Raw genomic sequence first — 22,679 nt, 5'->3', positions numbered from 1 at the left:
TTTCGAGACCATTATTTTTCAAGGCGAAGACGACTGAATGTGCCTGACCTTGTCCTGAACACCCAGCCTTTTATTTGCTCTTTGAAACACATTCACATCCGAGAGCTGTAACCACAGCAGGTGCTCTGCTGCTGGCCCCCGTGTAGCTACATGGAAGCAGGTTGGGTCAGGTGCTTTTATCAAGCACAGAGAAGCAAGTGGTTTTGACGGTATGAAAAGTACTTCTCATGGATTGTTTCCCTCTGGTCCAAACTTTTACCAAGTGGAGTGGAAATCAAGCTGGCCAGCCTCACAGTTTATAAAACATGTCAGCTAAAATGTGTTCCCAGTTTTAAGAACCTACAGATCGGCTTAAAATAATAAGATGATATTTGTTGAAGAATTAGCATGCTCCATGATTGTTTTTTTCTCATGATCGCACCCTAATCTTCTAGGGAAGACTAATCTAGGACACGCTGCTTTGGCCCTTCCCACTGGTTGCTGGTAATGTTGGTGAGCCGGTGATTGGCGGTTGTACTCAGTTCAGCTGTAGTCACTGCATTTGTAATAGAAAATGCCCAGTGTATAAATATAGAAGAATACAAGATCAGGCCAAATCGTCTTGAAGTCAGACACTAGAGCCTTTCAGCAGGACAGTCATGATTCTGGGTGATTCATCAAAGAAATGGACTGTAACTGCCAAAGGCAAACAGAGCTTGTAACATGTTCTTTAGCTTTTGACCGGGGGTTAATCTCTGCGTGAGGGAACCAAGCTCTTAATTGCTTTTGACCCTGTTCCTGCCCTCCTTGTCTTCTTAAGTCTGTAGTTCATTCTGCTGTGTTTGGGTTGCTAACAAAATCTCATAAAAACAAAACACTACAATACTTAAGCTCTGGGACACTGTTCCAGTGTTGCAATCCTTTCTCTTAGACTGTGTATTTTTTAATTATAAAGTACAGAACATATAACAAATTAGTGAAGTTGATGCCAGTTCATGGAATTTACATTTTCGTTTGCATAATCGAAGCCAAGTTTCTTTAGCTATACAATGCATTCTTTAAGCTGTGTGGGTTTAGCACTAAAGGGCAGGCACTTAACATATTTGGCTGAATTAGGCTCATGTTAGATTCTGCAGGCTCAACAGTGTGGTTTTGGCATCCACACAGTTCAACTTGCTGAATGATGGAGCTGCTGCCTGTGCTTGCTTGTCTGATTAATTACACTTAGCCTGAACACTAGCATAGCCAGCAACTAAACATCATAGATACATTTCAGCCATGGCAAGAATTAACCAGCCAGCTTGCTTTGAGCTCAGGTACAGCAGCGGAGCACCACCGCTAAAGATAACGAGGTCTTTGTGACTTGTTCATTGACTTCAAAAGTTCAGGTTCTTTGCAGCACTGGGGTTGTAAATGCTGCTTGAGATTTTAGAAAATATATTGCAGTTCCTACACGTGGTAGACCTATAGTACCTTTTACTCAGTTAAATCACTTATTTTCTGCTGCAGGAGTATATTTACAGACTTAAAGGTTGCAATTAGGTCAGCGTTGCATCTTGCTGATGAAGCACAAAAGTAAAAGCTTATGTAAACAAGACAAATTCAGAGTAGAAGAATTTATCTTATTTACTTTGGCCTAACACTGCTGATCACAAGCAGTACTTTACAATACAACCCTCTTCACATAAAATCCAACATCTCTCAAGCTGTCCCCAACTCAGAAGGAATACATACATAAATATACAAAGTTATTTAGGTGTGTTTACTGTAGTTGGATTAAGAATTGAGATCAAATATGAGGTGAGGTGTGTTGTTTCATCTTGTTCTTTTGTTAAAGGAATCTGAGTGGCATCAAAATATTGTTTCTGTTGCTTAGTGTAAAATAATAAAAAATAAATCATGTACAGATCATGGTATACTGATAAAAGAATAAGTTAAAAATTGACCAAGCACTTTTGATGCTCACTTTTATGGCTGTGGTTTGCACAGTACGTAAAACATACTGAGTTTTGAGAGAGTAGACACAAGCATAAATCTGTTCTATACATGTGAATTCCTCATCCCGACATCCCTTACTGAAAGCACACATCAAGTTCAATCAGCCTCTTGTTTTTCCCTGGCAGTGACCAGATGTTGGGAGTTGTCAGTGTGATACCATACGGAAGAACAAACAGCTGGACGGTGTTTGGGGAATGCCATCCGCTGCTACCGCGGGGTGTCTTTTTTTAATCCCTCATGCTGACACACATAGGAAACACACACAAACACACTGTCACACTCACAGTGCTGCATATCTTGTCAGTTTTCCCTTGAACAAAAAAACTGGCATTCACGCTCAAGCTTCAAACTGATGTTCTTATTGTCAGTGATTTACGCCGAGGGCAACAGCATAACAAGCATAAAATCTTGATAGTTGGTTTTACGAGAAGCATATAGAAATATAGATGTAAACCTTTCTAATGTTTCTACTGTGTAAACCTTCCTACTGTTCCTTTCTGCTGATTATTGCTGCTAAACTGTTTTAAATGTGGAACATGCATCATCTGAAAGCCGCAGCTCTGTGTGACACAGCACTACTTTTCTCTCTTCTTACTGTTGTATCATCAGTTTTTTTCTTATAATGTGCAAAGTCCAACAAAGTCTTTCCTGGCTTTGTCGTCAACTATTAATCTCAAAATGGTGCCTGTTGCTGTTTTTAAATGTATTCTTCAATAGGAAATGATCAGTTCTTACACTGTGCAACAACAGACTTCATTGGCTTATTCCAGTGTCCAGTAAGGGTGCTGAATGCACGCTGCCCAGGTATCATGGCAGTTAAGTGCACTGGAGTTCAATCTTTTCTGTCCTTTTGAGGTATGAAATAAATAAATCGATTCGATCGAAACGATTTTCATAAGCCACTTATCTGCCTTTCCTAGATTGAAGTAATATGTTAAAAGTAGAGATTAGTTCACCAAGCCTGTGCTGGCATGAGGTCTTTGAGTTTCTTCCTCCCCTGTCGTGTCACTGTGAAGCTCGTAGGCTGTTGATCCTGTGGAGAACCAAGCTGTGCTTTGTCACGTTTTAAAGGGCACAATGCCAGACCTGACTCCAGCCCTTGCGGCATTACCCAAAATGGCAGCTCTCAGTTTGGCTGCCTCTAATGGAGTGTGTGTCTGCGTGTGCTTGTGTCAGTACTTCACAAGTATATAGTATCATGTAGTTTGCAGAGGCTGTAATTGTAGAATATGGGCATGTTGGTGAAGCTGAATTGTTACATATAACTTGAAGAGCTTCCTGTATTTAAAGGTGGTTAAGATGTTCATATAAGATGCAACAGTCATGCAAATACGTTTCCCATGATCATAAGTCATGATTTAAAGAAATCTGGTAAAATATATTGTAATGTCAGTGACTATTGTGCTGCTCTTATACTACATATGAATGTGCTGTTTACTGCTTCCCTTCCCATTCTTCTGATTAGCCTGTATGTGGTGGAAGATGTTAATAGTGTGTCAAAGATAGTAAACCCTACTTGCACAGAGGGAGTGCATGTTCTTTACATAAGTTATTCTACTGCAGTGTGTCTTTTATCACTGTTTTCATGAAGCATATGAACGCCTCTCAATGTCAGTGAAGTTGATCGAGGCATCCTTACACTTGAATTCAATTGTGTTTTTTCTGTCCCCACAGAGCCACCATAGAGGAAGTGGAGGGGGATGTGTGTGAGTTGGAATCCAAGCTCGACAAAGTGAGTACCACCCATGGAAAAACATCGGTTAATTGTTCATTTGTTCTGCTGTGTGAACTGGCAGCTCCAGAGGCCATCCTGTGAGTGGAAAGTTGCAGTTTTGTCTCCGGCCTTGTCCCCATTTTATCCCCTTTGCAGATTGTCTTTGAGAAAGACTGTATTATAGACACGGTGCATCTGGCCTGTATTTTGATGAAATGTGTAGGTGTGAATATTTCAGAGATATATGAAGAAATAGCCATGAGACTGCAGAATGTACTGTTATTGAACAATTTACTACTCTAATCCCTAAAAGACATGACTCAACACAGATGTATTTTAAAACTTGAACAGATTACGTATCCCTCTATTGCCAGCACAATGGGTAATTAACATAAACTACCAGCCAAAAGTTGGTTTACCTGTGCTCGTTTAATTGACGCTATGAAGCCTGTGATCATGATTTTGATTAGCGTTTTGTTGATCAAAATCATAAAAATGGCAACATCTGTTCTGACCATGTCCAGTGAATGGAACATTTTGGGTATCATAATACTTTAACGCATATTTTATGCATTTTTTAAATTAAAACTATGATGGGAAAACAGGTTAGGCAGATTCTAGTTGTTGTACCTTACATTGAGCTGAAGCTGATGAAGTCCCTTTCTTATAGTTTACTGTATCTTGGTGTGATTTGCTGAATGTGACTACTAGTCCAGAGTGTGTTTTGGCTTTTGCTATGCTTGACTTTCTAAGTGAAGCTAACTTTCACATGGGAACCCTTGTTTTTTTTAATGCCAATAAATTTTTGGGCTTATTTCCTGTAGCTGATTCAGATTACATTCCCACTCATAGTGCACTGCATCACAGTTCATTTCACTTACTGTGCTCAAATTAACTGGACCAAAGTGATAAACTAACCATACAATCTAGTATTAATCAGTAGTGGGACCCTGCTCTTATTGCAGACGAAATCCTTCTAACAATGGATGCCTGCAGTGTTGACAGTATGTTCATTAGCTGAGGACAAGGCATCAAGCTTGAAAGATCACAGTTCATTGTTCCTGGACTTACAGTGTCATAGAGCCCCACTTGCCTCTTTGCCCCACCTCTGTGACTCAGCCCCGGCCTCACTTCCCCTTTTCTCTGGAGAAAAGGGATCTGCAGGAGTGGGTGTGTTTGTGTGCACGAGTATGGCTTTAATTTTGTGTGTGTGTGTGTGCATACTTGTATCTTTGTACGTCTATCTTTGTGAGGACCAAAAAAAAGCATAGACCTTACAGAGTGAGGATATTTTAGGAAAGTGATGACATTTTGGTCACTCTTCACAACTTCGAAGGGCTGTTTGAGGGTTAAGACATGGTTTTAGGGTTAAGGTTAGAGTTGGGTTTTGATTAGGGTTAGGGTAAGGGTTAGGGTTAGGCATTCAGTTCGGATGGTTAAGGTTAGTGTAAGGGGCTAGGGAATGAATTATGTCCTCACAAAGATATAAGTACACGTGTATGTGTGTTAATGGGTGGAGTCGAGAGACAAGGGGCTAAAGTTCAGCTTTTTCTTTGAGCTTCCTACTTGCCACACATGTACACAAACCACCATGTTGAACACAATTTCAAATCTGCTCATAGAAATGCTCTTTTTCTTGGATGGTGTGTAAAACAGACTGGAGACTGTAACAGTGGCTGTCTGGTGCACCTCTGTATTCCTTCTATCCACTCACTGTGCAATATCTGTATATCTGTATACTGTGCAATATTCATTAATGTGCAATAACCTATACTTTCTTGAACTGTGCAGCTTACCCCCCCTTGTATTATGTTTTTTTAACTCTCTCTTCATATTGTTGTATAGCTTTCTTTTTATATATTTTCGACTTGCACTAAACTTGACTTAAGTTTCAGATGTTATTACAGGTTGGATTTAGGTCAGATTTGATTGACATATGGTTCAGTTTTTTTTTAAGCAAAAGCATCCAACCCCCGGTATTTTGAAATTTGAATTTCTGAACTACATTTGATCTACTAATCAAACAAACAAATACAAAAAAGAAATATTTTAAAAAGATAATATTTTTAATAGAAATATTTAATAACTTGAAATATTTAATAACTTCATGAAGTTTGGGGTCCTGTCTTAAAAAGTAAACTAGAAAAATGCTATACGAGCTATAGTGAATGAATGTGGTGTACCAACAACAGAAAGTGTGTGATGAAGTGTGGCAGGAACAAAAACAAAAATAAAAATATTTCATGCAAATGAGATCACAAAGGAAATGTAGATGTGTGCTGGTGTAAGCATAAGTGTAAATGTGCACAGGTTTTCAGATAAACAATCATCATCCCCCTTGTTTTGTAAGACCTGCTCACATGTAATAATTCTCAACATTAAAGACAAAGCACCTGAAGGGTCACTGTTGAAGTTGCCTTATACCTTTTAAATCGTTGCTACTATGACAGTTATATGTTTGAGACTACATTCATTTATTTTTGAAATATGAGAAATCAATATTACACAAACCATTTAATTTAGGTTAGTTTAACATATCACTGAAATTGTTTGAAATTGTTTTTATTCCCCTTCTGATTCAAATCCCTAGTTTACTGAAGTGACACCCAATGTTAGTTGTTTAAATAAGCTTCCCAGCACTTTGTATTTTTAAAGGTTTTATTCATGAAGTGAATATTGATCACTTACTAACCACTTGAGGAAATTGCAAACTGAAAATTAGCATTTTTAGTTGAGTAATTTAGCTGCTTTGGATGCAGAGGCATCCAAAGCTGTATCGCCTCCTGCGGGGGCGTGAATGGAGAGCAGCCAGTTTGTTGTGAGTTTACGTAACCTGGAATTATCTTTGCCCCCAGTGATTCAGAAGGGAAAGAAGTGCCTGATGTTAACTACCGCAAAACTGACTAAGCATCTTGTTTTTTTTTTGTTATACTGTTCAGATCCACCAATGTCTGCAACTCCTGAATTGCTTTGTAGCAGCAAACTTCAAATGTTTTTAATAAGAATGAGTGCCCTGAAGAGACGACCAGCTCTGTTTCTAGGTTCTCTTCACTCAAGTCTTATCATCTTCTCTCCGCTTCTGTCTATTACGGCATTTCTACATTTCTCTTTTTTCTCCCCTTGAGCATTTGCCACTTTGTCTTTTTCTTTCTAGTTGGTGAAGTTGTGTATTGGGATGATTGATGCTGGAAAAGCCTACAATGCAGCCAACAAGCAGTTTGTGAATGGGATCCGGGAACTAGCCCAGCAGTCCACCAGAGATGAGGTCATTGAGGTAAACAGAAAAACAATCTAGCTTGATCTCTAACATAGAAAGTCACAGGCAATAGTTTGAGTTTGTTTTTGTTTTTTACTTTCTGTTTTTTGTTTGTGTGTGTGACATTTTATAATGATGAAATATTTAACATCATGTTAAGTTATTAAACAACAGTAAAATAAAAATAACTGTGAAAAGGCCTGTTCTTCATCTCTGTTAACTTGCAGTAACTTGTTTGATCTCTTGAGTAATGTGTTTTCATCCTTGATGACATTACCAGATTATATCTAAATTTAAAAAAATGAGCCACACTAAAATCCTGTACTGTCCACTGGGTCTTGCCGAGGTCATGTGTTTTGTTTTCTCACATGTTTTTTGCATGGCAAGGCAAGCCCTTCCTCTCTGCCTTTGTGTACTTTGTTCGCTGCCTCTCCCTTGGGTTTGAACTTCAGCCACTGCGTGTATTTGGAGAGAATAACTTAGCCAAAAGAATTCTTTCCCAAGTGCTATTGTGTCTGCAAAGAGACCACTGTTTCTGTGTAGCCATACCTGCCGGACAGAAGAGTTTGTGTCTCTGCACGCATGTCTGTGGTAGAGCGTTTGGCAGAAATTTGCATTTCATCCCATTTATTATTTGTGCATCCTTGTTTTAATACAGGCCTGCTTTTTATTGTTTTTCCCCTGTGAAGGTATTTCTGTTTTATTATTATATTCTTATCCTCCTCGTGTAAGAATACACAGTGACACACACACTCTCTCTGCCTGTTTTTGTGTCCGTCCTTCTTTTCTCTCCACAGTCCAGTCTCACAAAGTTTGCTGAGAGCCTGCAAGAGATGATCAACTATCACACGGTATGCTATTACTGCCATGTGAAACCGGATGTATTGTCATTTTTTCCCCCTTGACAGCTGTGTGATGACAAAACTCAGCTGGGCTGACCGTCTGGAACAGCTCTTTAACTGTCAGAGTTTTATTTACTGCTGGGAAGGAGAGAAGTAAGACTTACAAGACAGAGAAAATCTGTCTGTGAATGGAGGGCCACTGGTTTGAGGAAGGGATGCCGAAAATGTCCTTGAACCACTTTATAAAGGATTTGCAATACATTTTACCTTCAGCTGCTTTCATGGGACTGTTGCTAAGTAGAAGAATGTGGCTATAATAAACAGCTTCCAGGTGGGATTTCATATTATTGTAAAAATGTGAAGCAGGGTGTTGCTGAAAATGTGTCTGCCTGCACAGCAAATATTTCCCTCCATAAAATGTGGTTAACAGAAAGCATTTTGGTCAGATGTCAAAAAAAACCCTTTTTTTTTTTCTTTAACCATGATCCATGACTTAAATGTCCACATAGCTTTGGAATTTTTTGTCAATTGAAAGAGAAACCCCAAAGTTACTTCCCCCCTGCATGTAAAGTCAACAGTATAGAGAGATGAGTTTCCTGTCTCATAAAATCTATTCCCTGCCTCCCATGTTTCAGAGTGTTTATCTGCTGAAATAAATCATGCGTTACAGAGGTAAACAGGGTCATGGTCAACACTTTTACAATGTGGCTGTCATCCTGGAGACAACTGAAATACAAGAAAAAACATTTTAGTCTTCAGCCAGAGTGGTATAGGTATTCTATCGGCCTAAAGGGTTTGTTGCTTGGTCTCCTAATTCATACTACTTGCAGCCACTAGATCTCAGACAATGAATAAACATGACACCTCATCCCTTGTTTTATCCTCTCTTGTCCCCCAGTAAACTCTTGGAGGAGCCCAGTAGGACTGATCTGATTATGTGGCTGTTCTTTCCCAGAATCCCCTTGTTAGTCTCCTCAGTTGTCAGCCTGTGGTAGGAATGACACTGACATTTAAAAATGGAGACGCAACTTTCCTCTGTTTGTTCTTTCATTTGGATGCCTAAAAACACAGAAACAAGGCACAGGATGAGCTGGAGGCTCTTGCGCCACACTGAAAGCTCTTCTCTTGATTTCTTTTGTCATGTCTTGTTTTTATTAACTCTGCATAACATGATCAGAGTGAGTTTCAAGTCAGCATTACACTATCTGTGACATGTTTGTTACAATAAACAGCTAAAGCAGGGGCTTCTTCAGCTTGGAGTTGGATCTTTGCGGTCTTTGTGGTTGTGCATGGGAACGTAAGTCTTGCTCTACCTATCCAGCCGTGAAATTATTTGTGTAGATCATGAACTTGATTGTGATTGGGAATGATATACAGTCAGTGATTTAATAAGCTTTATTCACTGAAGATGTGCTTTAAGAACATTAACAAAGCCACTGTTCCATCAAAGTGTCCCAAACTGCACAACGCATGGTACCTGTTACTGGTACACCTACGTTGGATACAGTCATTATTGCTTTTAATTACACCTTTTTCTTACCTGCTAAGACCTGTTGTTGGTAGAATTTGGGTTCTACAGACTTAGTCTTAGGTTGTGCCTTTTTAAGTAAATGGTAAATTTGCCAGATTAAAGCTAGTGAGGGTGAGATATTATAGATTATATATATTTTTGACTAGTATCCTAAAGCAGCTGCAGAGTGGGCGGACTATACTGACTCATGGCAGAGTCTTTCTTCACCGGGTCCTCTCATTAGCTTCCTTAACTAGTCCCCTAAAAGGCTTCAGGAGCCACAGTGCCTGTGACTGTGACTCCACAACGGAGACTGTTGTCACGTCAGCTGACTGTCAGATAGGTTTCTGCCACTCAGCGATCTTTCAGCACATGATTCACTCAAAGACAGTGCTCAATCTGTTTGTCAGTGGATTCTCCTAGCTACACTGCTCATATTGTCTTGTCTGGCCATGAAATCACGTTGAAACCCCATTTAGAGAGAAGTGTTTGTCGGGGCTTTTGCTTGGTAGCTCATTTTTTAAGGACGCATGCAGGTTAACAAGGGTATGACTCACAACCAAGAGTAAACAAATCACGTAATTTCTCGTGTTTATGTCTTTGTGAGGGAAGTTTACAAAGTCAGCTTGTTTGTATAAATTTAGCTGCTTAATTGCACCCTGTAATGTTAACGAAAGTCCTCCTCTACAGAGTTGCTGAATGCTGACTTGCTCAACATTGTGTGGTCTGGAAAGGGAATACGCTTATCAGCTTTTTGTTGCTTCCTTAGAGGAGTGCCTTAAGATGTTTAATGCCAGAATTATTTAAATAACTAGAGAGAAGCTTTTGTCTATAACAGAAAGGAGGATTTACACTTTTCTTTCTTTCTTCACAGATATTATTTGATCAGGCCCAGAGATCAATCAAGACCCAGCTTCAGACATTTGTCAAAGAGTGAGTATTTATTGAATATGATGAATAAAGCTTGTTATTTCTCTAAGCACTCAGGGATTTAAAAAAATTAAAATTTATTGTTTTGTGTCATCTGTGACAAGGGACAGTGGATTAATACTTGGGGATTTAGCTCATTCTTAAAATGAAAAACACAGAACAAATATGAGGTGAACATAATATACCTGCACTTCAGATCCACGTTAGCAGAACTGTACAATAGATGAAGAACGGAGAAAGAAGCTTGATGTCTCATATCTGATGTGCAGGGGATCTGGACAGGGAGTGTAATTATATTACACAAAGATAATCACAAAATTCTTAATTTATACTACTATATATACTTAAGAAAATCACATTACTATATATATAATAATATTTTCACATCCACTGTAGACCTCATTTCACCTCCTAATACCTCACAGAGTTCCAGACTGCTTGTATAAGTGCAGGAAGCAGTGGAGGCTTCTGGTATATTTCATTGTAAGGATTAGCAGTTTGTGCCCCAGGCACAGTAGGGCTGAACACAAATATCAGCAGCACACTTCCTTCCCTCACAATTATTCACTACCTTGCAGCATTCAGATGTGACTTAAACTCACTTAGGCAAAAAAACACAAAAAATTAATGTGGGACACAAAGCTTGAGGACATGTATTTTGTCCTCCTTCTCAAAATGAGCAGTGCTGCCCAGTCACTTTTGTTTGTTTTAACCTTCTTGGATTTCCAGCTGACCAAGATTTGTGAAATCACCTTTGACCTTTCTTGTGTTGCTTCATATCTGTAGATGACTTATCTTCCTTTAACATTTCACCTTTCCCCTTAAAAGGCTGTGGAAAATCAAAGGGAAATGTCTTACTTGACCTTGGTCACAGAATTTATGAAAAGTCATGGAAGTAAAAAATCTGCTGTACCTTTTTATATATTTTTGCCATTAAATGTTACCGTATAATACAAGTACACCTCTTCTCCTCTTTGTCAGTGACCTGCGTAAGTTTAAAGAAGCCAAGAAGCAATTTGATAAAGTCAGTGAGGAGAAGGAGGCAGCACTGATCAAGAACGCCCAGGCACCCCGCAACAAGCAGCATGAGGTGGAGGAGGCCACCAACATCCTCACTGCCACACGCAAGTGCTTCCGACACATCGTCCTCGACTACGTCTTACAGGTAAGGTGGGTCGATATGGCCAAAAATATTATCACACCATCTTTTTTTTTTTCATATTGATCAGTATCGATTATTACCAGTATATACATTTAATAGCCTCATTTTAGTCCACATCTTGCTTCCCATCAGACAATACATTGTATTTTCTAAAGTGGTACAAATTTTATAATGGGACTATCTATAGCAATAGATTGCTGACATGCAGCTTTTAATTTAGAAGCATAAAAAAGCTGAGCTACACACTGTCATGTACGATATTTCTCTGTGCGCCCTAGCCAACTTGGATTTGGTTATGGAACTTAATGTGCTGAGTCAGGTTAAAAGTGCTGATGTGGTACAGACAAGAATGAACCACAGCTGTGTTTGATTCTGTTACATCCATAGTGAAATGCCCAAGCTCATCGACCTGTCATGTTCCAGTTTACCGCATCAGAGTGGATTTAGCTCAAAAACCTAGCAGCAGAAGCTTCAACGGGACACAGACAGTTGCTTTAGTTTCAATGGTGCTAAGAGTAAGGAGAAGTAGTTTTTGATTTTTACATCTATATGCGCTTCCATTGATAGATTAGTAGACACACAATGCGTTAATACTGTATATAAATGTACAAAATGCTGCGGTCTTCTCGAGTTAATAACTAAGGCTTTTAAGAAGTTCCTCTTAATTTTCACATGATTCGTATTTTTGGACATCATCATTTCAGAACAAGCAGCAGAAGAAGGAAGCAAGACAAGGAAGTACACAAGAGAACATCTGCAAAGTTTTTTTTTTAATTCATTCTAAAAAAAGTCATGATTTAAAATTTCATCGATGAGGTACTGTGACATATTTGTTTGCAGCACAGTGGCCTTTTCAGAGGTTGAATAATCTTTCAGGTGGGAAATGACTTTCAGGTGACACAATCTTTTTAAAAGTTTTAAAATCAAGTATCGCGTATGCCCTTTTGTACAGATACGTTCCTCCATCCAGACTCCTTATCCGTCTGTTTAGATCTGTTGGACCTCTTTTCTGTCAAAGCACCGCAGACGTCTTGTACCCTGACCTTTCACAATGAAATGTGCTCATGTATGATTGAATACATCAGCTGAGCTCTTGGTCTCTTCTCTGGCCCACGGTAGCACTGATGAATGCTTCGCGTTTTCTTATCTTATAAGGCAGCTGCCAGCCCTGTTACTGAATCTCTCTCCAAAGATCAGACAATGCAGCATGGGCACAGTTTGCTCCAAAATTAGATGGTGAAAAGAAACCCAAAAAGCAGGTTTCAAAATAGGTTTGGCAGTCTACTCCAGTGGCCCACTACATAATCACTGTCTCATAAAAGGAAGCCTGTCTGTAAGAAATTAGTTGAGTTTTTATCTTGCCTGTTAGTGTGCTTATAGGAAATCTATAAGCCTGGCAGCTAGCACAGCTGATTTAAACGGGTCTCCTTTAAAGTTTCACTTTTGGGTAATGCTGTCAGCACTTTCACAATGCAGCTAACTTCTGCAGCTGTGCTTGCAGGAAACATTTGAGACAGATTCTAGCTTTATTTTTTTTTGTTCTTTTTAGATTGTTTTTGTGGCATTTTTGCTTAATTATACAGTGCACAGTTTACAGTGACATGCAAGATGGTAGAGGGAGAGCAAAATATATGAGAGGGGTTGTAAGCCAGACTTGCATTCATGACATTTTAAGAATGGAGCATGTCTCTTTTACCCTGCTTTGCCATGTAGAGCTGGATCATAAAATACTAAACTTTTAATTTTGGGGCTTGTTTCATTGATTGTCAAACAGATTTAAATGTAACAAAATGAACAGAAAATAAAGCCATCTGTCTTCACCCTGACCAATATATGATCACGCCCGACATACAAACCAGCACCTAAAATTGAAACTCACACATAACACAGAAAAGCAGAAGCACAGTTGCAGTTAACGATAAATGGGTGTTGTATGCCTACAAAACTCGACAAACCTGAAATTTCCCACGCCTTAACAGGGACTAATTTAAGCCTGAATTTTGCCCAAATGTTGTGTCCTCACAGTCCTACAAGTGTGGAATCACCACAAGTTACCGACCAATTACCAACCAGATGCTTGTAAATTTTGCCTGTGGCTGTTGTGTTTGTTGACATCAGATTGCACTTTGCCAGTTAAACAACCATCGTTTAGAGGTGCTGCTCCAGTCAAAACTACTAATTGACTGTAATCAAGAGAAGAAGGGGGCTTGTAAACGTTGTGATGCATCAGCCACTGTGGCGAAGAGATGGAAAAGTAAGCTAGCTTCCCTGAGTGGGAGTTACATCTGTGTATAAACACAAGTGTGGTTAGCGTTGCTAGGGAAAAGGGCCTTAAAACCTACATCCCAAAAAATATTGCCGACCACAACAAGGATTTGAACTTTTATTCTTCAGCATATTGAAGTGTTTTGTCCCCGCTTTACCAAACACAAAAAAAGGAAACCAATAGGTCCATATTAATTCAAAAGCATGAGACCATGAGCTTCCCCACTTTTCATAGTAGCCATATGCATCCACCACGGCCCAGTCTGCTGTGACTACTCTTATTAGTTCCTGTCTGTCACAATAAAGTCTGCTAGCATCAGTCTGCATTTACAACCAGCCATAACCTATCCCTGGTCTGTAGCATTAACCTGAGATAATGTCCCAGGACAGACAAGCAGCACAGTGGTAATAAGCTCTGGAAGAGAAGACTGTCTGACACACACACACACACAAGCAGACAGAGGGAGACTATAAATGCAACAGGACAATGTAGATGATAGGCGAGAAGGCCTACAGCAGCATTCATGGGTCAAACATGAGATGTAGGGCTCCCCCTGGTGCCAGCTTTAAGGACTACTGTCCAGTACTGCTTGGGGTGATTGTGACATTATTCAACTTCAGTACAGCTCATTTCACGCTTGTCTGCTTTCTTTGATTTTCCTTTTTCTTAGGAGTTTCTTTTTTGTTTCATCTTACCTCATTTCCCCTTTTTATCTCCTCATTTTCTCTCTGTGCATTTGTGTCTCAGATGAGATATTGCCATTGGAGATTTTCTTTACTGTCATCCTGTGCATTATTTTTTTCCTTATCAACATGCAGAGTATGATCAAGCAGTATCAAAGGTAAAATACCTTTCCTCTTCTCACTGTTTTGTGTTCACAGATCAATGTGCTACAATCCAAGAGAAGATCAGAAATCTTGAAATCGGTAACTATACTTCTTTACCACATCTAATGACCTATGCATCATTCCTTTTGGCTCTTTGAGTGATTGCTGTCTTCTCTACAGATGCTGTCCTTCATGTATGCCCACTTGACGTTCTTTCACCAAGGATATGACCTCTTCAGTGAACTACAACCTCTTATGAAACAGCTTGGAGGACAGGTACAGGGTACAGCATAAACACATCCGCTCACATGCCAGTCACTTAAACCCCCAAGCCTCAGCAGCTGTTCTCTGAAAGGACATTTGGTTAAAAAACAAACAAACAAGCACACAAAAAAACCCTGTGTTTGAACATAAGGTTTTAAATCTTAATGACATCATGTCTTGGGTCTGATTGCAAATCTTCAAATCTGACTGAATTCCCAGTACATGCACACAGAAACAGACAAAAGCAACCAGCTGAATTTAAATTCTTTAAATTCTTAAATTCTGTGTACATGGATAGATTTATCACTCAGTGTGATATGTTAAGCTTACAGTTAGTATTGCTTCATAAGAGATTTGTCATATTTTTACTTCATGATATGACTGATTATGTAAATGTTAAACGCTTTCTTATATTTATATACAAGTTATTGCTTAGTCTATACTGTTAAAAATTAAATCACCCATGAATCAGTGTGGTTCAGAGTCAGAATGGGGTTTTATTGCCAAGTACGTTTTTACATACAAGGAATTTGCTGTGGCATTGTTGTGTTATAATCATGTTATCACATTATCCTGAAGTGTGGCGAAAATGATTTTACTACATTACACAACTAGTATTTTCAAAGGGATGTTATATTTACATTACATTTTGTCAAGATATTATAAAACTTTCGCTTCACATTCCGTTGTTGTCAGAAGACGATGGAAAAAAATTGTCAGCTGAGAAAGTAATTCACGTGGCTTCAAATTCATGTGACGCTTCCTCCTTTTAATTTTAATACTTCTTGTAAAAATATACACCACACTGGTCCTGGACAGCATTTGCGGTGTTGTCAGAACATACAGTCTAAACTCATGCAACATCAGCAAACATGAAGCTATTTTTAGTGGAGTAGCAAAATAACTGTTCGCTAAGTTTACATACCAGTGCACTGTCATGGATAAACACTTTTTATTATGTAAGCAAGGACAATATTGTTTATTTATTAAACGCTTCTGTTCAAGGCCTCATCTAAAGTTAGAGGAATTGTTTCAGGTGAGAACTCTAAAATAAAACTTCTTGTCATTCTCTAATATTGTACATAAGTGGTTCTGGGTTTATAGTTGCGTCATGAGGGAGGAAAACACCTGCACTTTGACCTCACACTTGTGTGTGTTCCTCTGCTATCTTCTTGTGAACTGATATTTTAGCCCTGCATGTGTCTGCGTGCATCCTTTGATAAACAGTGCCTTCCCTCTGAGCCAGAGGTTGGGCTGAATGTGACTTTTAGATAATTATCACAGAGGAGCTGCCGGTGCAGTTCGAAGGAATGAGGAAGAAAGCAGCCAGAAGGCTGGAAAAGGGTTTTCCTGCAGTCAGACTCACAGGGTTGACAGTCAGCTGAGCGAACACAGCACACAAACCCAAGACTGAAGGTTGTGGAATATAAACCGGTGGCTCTGAGGCTGGAGCAGTAGAAGAGCCAAACGACAAGACGGCATTTGTCAAAAGTGGGAGCAAGACCGAGGAAGGAGTCCAGCCACCCACTGAGGAGTCGAGGAGGAGCAGCAGCGTGTAGTTTGTAAACATGTTTTTTTCTGATGTTTGAACCAACAAAAAAAAATATGTTTTTTTTTTTAATTTGACATAGAGTAAAAAGACAATTTTGGAAGCCAGATCTGAAGACTCGAGGCAGCAGTCCTCTAAATTGGATCAGAGGAAAGAGTGTGGTTTCTAACCCTCATGCTCTGAAGTTGGAACCATCTGACGTTGGTACAATCAAGAAATTGACAGAAAGAACTGAAGAGTGCCGGGAACAGAGAAGAGGGAAGACAGGACCCACTTCAAAAAGCAGATTTTAGGAAGGCATAAGAGGCAGAATGTAATCGTCTCAAAGCAAAAAGTGATTGAAGCAGAATAGGAAGGCATGGACTGTAAGCCTGTGGCTTCAACACTCCAAAGACTGAAGAAAAGAAAAACGATTGTGTGGGGAAAAAGGAAGAGCCTGAAGTGAAAAAGACCCTGAAGAGGGAGGGAAAAAAAAGAGATAGAGGGTTGGTTTGAAGCTCGATGAACAACTGGAGTGTAACTGCACTGTGTGGATTGTAAGCCTGTCGCACTGAATTTGGAGCAGTACAAAACCAAAAGGAAAGGACGATCAGAAGCCGAGCAGTGGGAAACAGTGACAAGAAGATAGTGGATTATTTCTTTTCTATTCTCCATCATGAAGCTGAAGAAGGTGGAGCGGCTGTGCAGGGAGGTGTGGAGGAGCTGTCAACAGGTCTGACAATATGACTTGATGTCTGTAGCCAGTAGGACAGCGATTGAGTATAGTAATGTAATAGTAACCGTACACTACCACATATTTTCCAGAACCAGTTAATGAAAAAAAGGTGGCAGTCCATAATAAGAGTGATGATCTTTTACACCGTGATGATCTTTTAAACAAATAATTGTTTGTAAATAAATAATAGATTTACTCAAAACATCATAAGGCTGTTTTTAACTAAGGAGTGCTACCTTTTATCTGCTCCAGAGAATATTGACTCTGTTTTTTTTATTATTATTATTTTAACCTATTTCTTCCAATGAGCATACTAGTACATCTCGGTATTTACCTGTTTTATAATTTGGGGTTAAGGTTGAAGTGGTAGGCAGATGAATAGATTCTGGTTTCTTACTGGGCCTGGAGCCAAAAAGGTGTACAGTTTTCAGCGTTGGGGTTCACGATGATGTCACCCATTTTGTTGTTTTTTTTCTTGGGAACATAAGACAGAAAGTTGAAATTGCAACCACTAGAAACATAAATGGTGAAAAAATGGTGGTCAGAGAAAAAAACAGGAAGATAATGTGCTTTTGCTGTGGTGTGTAACTGAAACAGAAAGTTACAGCAGGGCTGACGACAAGTCCCTTAAACTGGGAATTATTGTCAATTGTTTTGCCACAATCAACCAAGATAAGCTCAGATTTTGGAATTTCCATTGTAAATGTATTGTCATGACCAGGTTATGATTCATGTCAGATATGCTACTTTTCACATCCTTCCTATTAGAAACAGCAAGACTGCTTCTAAATATAAGATATTCTCCTGAATGGGTCTTTCCATGACACAGAGCCTCAGGGCTGAACATGTGTTGAATGAATATATTCATTCAGAGGGATCTTAATGCATCCTTTCCATGAATCATGCAGCTTGTCATCATTTAACAAGACAGATCTGAGTGGAGGGCCCGAGTGATTGACCGGTAGGCTTCAGCGTGGTGTTGTGGTCTTTTGGTGACAAATGGAGATAGAATGAAACATTAGAGTCGATTGTCTCCACTGATGATGTCGATGCGGGCTGCACTGTAAGGTAGATAAGATGGTAAAGGTAAGGTGAGTCAGTGTAACAAAATATGTAGGGAGCTACACACACAAACACAAACCTGCCTTTACAGATACGGATAGAAGCAGATAGACGCCATGGACTGGACCGGACTAGTTGTTATGGTGCGGCAGGGGAAAACATTTCCCATCTGATGTTATCAGCCTGCTGCTTTGCCGTCCACCCATTTCCTCTCTAAACAAAAAAGAAAAAGGTCCAGTTCCCTCAAATGCTGTCTTCTCTGAATATATCACATTTCAGGATTTTTATGCTCACATGTATTTTTGGGAAAACACAGTGACTCTGATGTTAATAAGCAGAAGGTTATTTTATTGAAAATTTAGGTCATTAAAAGCCAGAGTACAAAATTTCCTGCCCCCTCAGAAAGGAAGTAAAGTGTTGGTTCTTCCCTCCTCAGTATCAGTTTGGACAGTGGCTCCTCTGTTACCCATCAGCATGAATTTCCCTGCAGCTAGTTGTTACTGTTGCCTGTAAAACCACCTCAGGCATTAAAAAGCAAATGATAAACACATCTTTCATTTTTGTTTCTGTGAAATGTCCTGTACGTGATCACCACAGCTTACAGGTGGTAACACTCATTCATCAGAAGCCCAAATCAAATGTTTCCAGCCAGACAACTAATCCTGTGTATTCCAGTTTAAAGAAGTCAGTTATTTAAGGTGTGTAGTATATCCTGAGGGCCACATTGCAAACAAGCTGTTGGTTGTTTGAGTGACAACTGTTATTAGTTTCTTAACAAACCTGTTATCAATTAAAATGCTTCCTTGTCTATAAATACCGTGTAATGAAGAGAAACCAGTTGCTCATATGTGATTTGTGGATGAGTAGTAAGAAATCCTGGCAGACAAATCTGTTAAATTGTCTAAAGTACTGCTCTTAACACTACCTTGTAGCTACAGTTTGCTGTCTGTAATTTTGAACCCTACTCACCCGTTGTTCACGTGAAATTCTACATTCCCCTCTCAATCACTGACCTATAATCAGATACTGATCCTTTTGTGTTTGAGGCTCGAGACATGCTGATTTAGGTCACATTGCGGCAACAGACTTTCAAGAGGCACACAGTACAATTTCATTGCTGTAAGGCAAACTGGCACATTTTCGGCATCACCCTATGACTTCCAGCACTTTGCTAAAAAGTTCTTTTTTTAATTTGTTGCTTTCTGCTCTGCTCAAAAGAGCCTTTGTTTTCCTCCCTGCGTGGAGTGGTTACTCCCAGAAACAAGGAGAATCAATCATCTCCCATCCAATTTCACACATGATGAAAGCCTCTGCTGCACAGTCCATTTTGTTTAGAGGAGAGAGAGTGTGTCTTGTGGAAAAGTTGTTTATTAGCTGGAATCATTTTTGCTCTCAAGATTGGAAAGGGAAGTAAAGAAGCATCGGGGCACACACCGTTACATATATCTTTCAAACTCAATCGAAAGCGAAACCTTTGATGTAACAATCACAGAATAAAATGCTGGGCCATTTAAATCAAATTTCGCCTTGAAAAAGAGCTTGAACGTTTGTATATGCTGTTTCTGAATGAAACGTGTGTGACCAGGTGGTTTGGTAAGCTTGACTAATCAGTTGTTCTGTGTCTTGCAGTTGGACCAGCTGGTGGTGGATGCTGCCAAAGAGAAGAGAGACATGGAGCAGAAACACTCCACCATCCAGCAAAAGGTACACACACACACACACACACATACACTCACATTATACAGTCCCATCTTCCCTCAATTTTAAATACAGAAATGTACAAAACACCTTAAACAAACTAAAGCAGCATTACTCCAGAATTTTAACACTTGGCACGTAAATCACAGCACATGATTAGGTACGCAGTTGTGATTGAAAATAATGAAAGACCACTTTATTCTCCTTGCTTCTGCCCGGGTACCTGAAAAACACAGAAACTTAAACACTTGCTCAACATGGCCGAGCTACTCTGAACCAGGGCTTTTCCTGTGTGTAGTAACTTTATGGCTGTTAGATCCTCTTGCCTTTGGTCACAAATCCTTTCTTATTGCACTCAGGCCTCCTTCCATTAAAAGTAAACCCACAGAACTCTGCTGGGATCTCGCAGGACCTACCTTTTACCCCACAGTCAGATGCCCTTAGCCTCCTGATCAGAACCTACCTCAGCGCCGCCACTGTTCACCTTCACTGAACTGAACATTCAAGCCTTCATTTGTTAGTATGTTCAAATTCAATTATTTTAATTGAAATAATATTGCATATAAAATAATTTACCCAAGGGAGCACGCATACACTGAAGCTATTGATTTCAGCCATTTACTTTGCATTTGTCATTTGAGTGAATGGAGGTAGTACTCCACCCTCAGGTGTCAGGTGATCCTTATGGATGATCTCACCCACACGTCCCATGCATTATTGACGGCTGACGGAAACCCATTTCCAAACAAACAAGATTGGGTTGCAGCATGCTCTCATCTCTGCCCACCACCCCTGCCAACCATAACATCCCCAGTGAGTCACACTTTATAGAAAATCACCTTCCAGAGGGGAACACCGTAGGTTCTAGCAAGTAATAACAAACTGGCAATAGAAGAAATAGGATACTCGGCACTTTCGGAGCAGTTGATTTACACTTATAAGTAAGCATTTTCATAAGCTTCTGTTCATTTTGGACACTGATCTCTTTGGAACTTTACAAACTCTCAGGATGTGGATTGTTATGTTACAATATGTGGTGGCGGTAAATTGCCCATAGCTTTAATTGTACATCACACACAACATCATTAACTCCAGACAACATCTGCCAGTTCTTTACCCAGCTGTTGTCTGCTGAGCTTCTGTTAATTTGTCTGCCTTGTCAGTGACATTCATTTCACTGTGTGCAAGTAGTGCTTTTTCTGACGTCTTTCTTTTTGCGTACCTCGTCGTTTTCTAATTTTTCTGTCCTCATGTCCTCCCCCTATATATTTCTTTTGTCCTCTCCTATTTCTCTCTCTTCCCTCTTGCTCCGTCAGTGATTGTACATGTGCCAGCTTCCGCTTGTCCTTGAGCACCTGTCCTCCACCTGCCCATCCTCAATTTATTTTGATGCTATTTTTATATCGTCTCGCTCCCACTACTTTCTCGTCTAGCTGTTCGTACACAGACACTCCTAACCAACCGTCTCTTGTTCTACTTCTGCTCTTTTTCTTCTTCTACTCACTTCAGGCTGCTCTGCAGGTAAGCTGTGTTACTCTTCCTTTTCTTCCCCCTCACTGTCTTTCCTGTTGCATGGTTGGATAGATACTGTGGTCTTTGCTTTCTGCTCAGACTCCACCTGTGCAGCTCTCATCATTTGTAGGAAGACGAGTGAGCTGGTTCATCACGAGCTTAAACTAGCAACATGCATGATGTGATGCCATTTAACAGATTTTATTTGTCATGTGTATACTTGTGCCCTTTATGGTTTGCGTATACTTAAATCAACCTCAATTTAATTACTCAAATTAAGACTGTTTAGACACCACTATGCCTTTTTGCACATTACTGTACACACTACACTCATTATGCTTGTTTAGTACTCAGCTGGGTTCAGTTATTCAGATATTAAACCCACTAAAGTATATTTGGTGCTGGGTTGCTTAGGGCAAGAACGAAGGTCTTTATCACATTCCTTTTTAGTAAACTCAAAGGTTTCCAGCTCAATGAAGCGAAGCATGCCTATAGTATAGATACAACATATTTACTGTGGAAAATAGACAAAAAGCAACGTTTGCTTTTCAAGAAGATTTGGTAATACTTTGCAATGGCACTGGCTTGACTCTGGTATATAAGCTGTACGTACAGTCCACAGTGGTGTATTACTTATACTAACAATTTTTTTTCCCAGTGTTGCAGGCCAAAGTTCACAAATGTTATTTAATGTGATATCAGGCTCACAGTCTTTTTCAGAGACACTTCAGCGGGTTGCATATCTCTATGTAGACATCTATCTGTATGTAGACGTGGCTTTACAAGACATGTTTTTTAACCCATCACGCTGATTCTCCACTTTGCAAGACGACCTACAATGCTACATTAATAAACCATATTTATTATAAACTGATCTAATAATTTGTTTCAGCCTTAGTGACTAGGGTAACTTGCACGGGCTTACACGTCTCTGATGGCTCCTCCTGAAGTTTTCTTCACTTACTAGTGCTGTGAAACTCCTGGGTAGAGAATGTTCCTTTGACACCTCAGTATAAGCCAGAATGTGAGTTTTGAAATCCACAAGCTTGTAAAGGAATTGGTGAATTATTGGTATTGATTGAGTGACCATTATCATCTCTCCATCATTATGTGTTGTATGGCATTTGACACTAAAACCTTTATTCACTGCCCACTTAAGGCTAGTTTTATTTTTGTGTCTTTTCATTCCTGTGCATACTGTCCATTGTCTTGCACTTGCACTCAAACCTTTCCTATTAACGTATTGATGAAACCTCCCATCCCCATGGGAGCTGAAGGGGGGTCCTGAGGTTGTATTTAGTATGCTTCCTGTCCGCCTGTGCATTATTCAGCAGCAGCACTCTGATCACGGGGCATGACAGTGTCACATTGGTGCTACAGGGGAGAGCGATGGGC

At 39.7% G+C, this 22,679-nt stretch overlaps 1 protein-coding gene across 2 annotated transcripts in view; it reads left to right on the top strand.

Moving 5' to 3' along the window:
- Positions 1–22,679, top strand: part of LOC121182996 (arf-GAP with coiled-coil, ANK repeat and PH domain-containing protein 2-like) — a 50,932-nt gene that overhangs the window by 10,156 nt on the left and 18,097 nt on the right. The window contains exons 2-10 of one of the 2 annotated variants that reach the window (XM_041039735.1): positions 3,652–3,709; positions 6,846–6,965; positions 7,745–7,798; positions 10,174–10,232; positions 11,211–11,394; positions 14,539–14,583; positions 14,665–14,760; positions 19,704–19,778; positions 21,282–21,293. In XM_041039735.1, the coding sequence (XP_040895669.1) occupies positions 3,652–3,709; positions 6,846–6,965; positions 7,745–7,798; positions 10,174–10,232; positions 11,211–11,394; positions 14,539–14,583; positions 14,665–14,760; positions 19,704–19,778; positions 21,282–21,293 (703 nt within the window). The remainder of the gene's footprint in view (positions 1–3,651; positions 3,710–6,845; positions 6,966–7,744; positions 7,799–10,173; positions 10,233–11,210; positions 11,395–14,538; positions 14,584–14,664; positions 14,761–19,703; positions 19,779–21,281; positions 21,294–22,679) is intronic. The other variant, XM_041039736.1, reaches the window with a different exon arrangement.

This window comes from Toxotes jaculatrix, chromosome 6 (genome assembly GCF_017976425.1).
Source record: "Toxotes jaculatrix isolate fToxJac2 chromosome 6, fToxJac2.pri, whole genome shotgun sequence".
NCBI classification, from domain to species: Eukaryota; Metazoa; Chordata; class Actinopteri; family Toxotidae; genus Toxotes; species Toxotes jaculatrix.
This window is presented reverse-complemented; position numbering and strand designations above follow the sequence as displayed.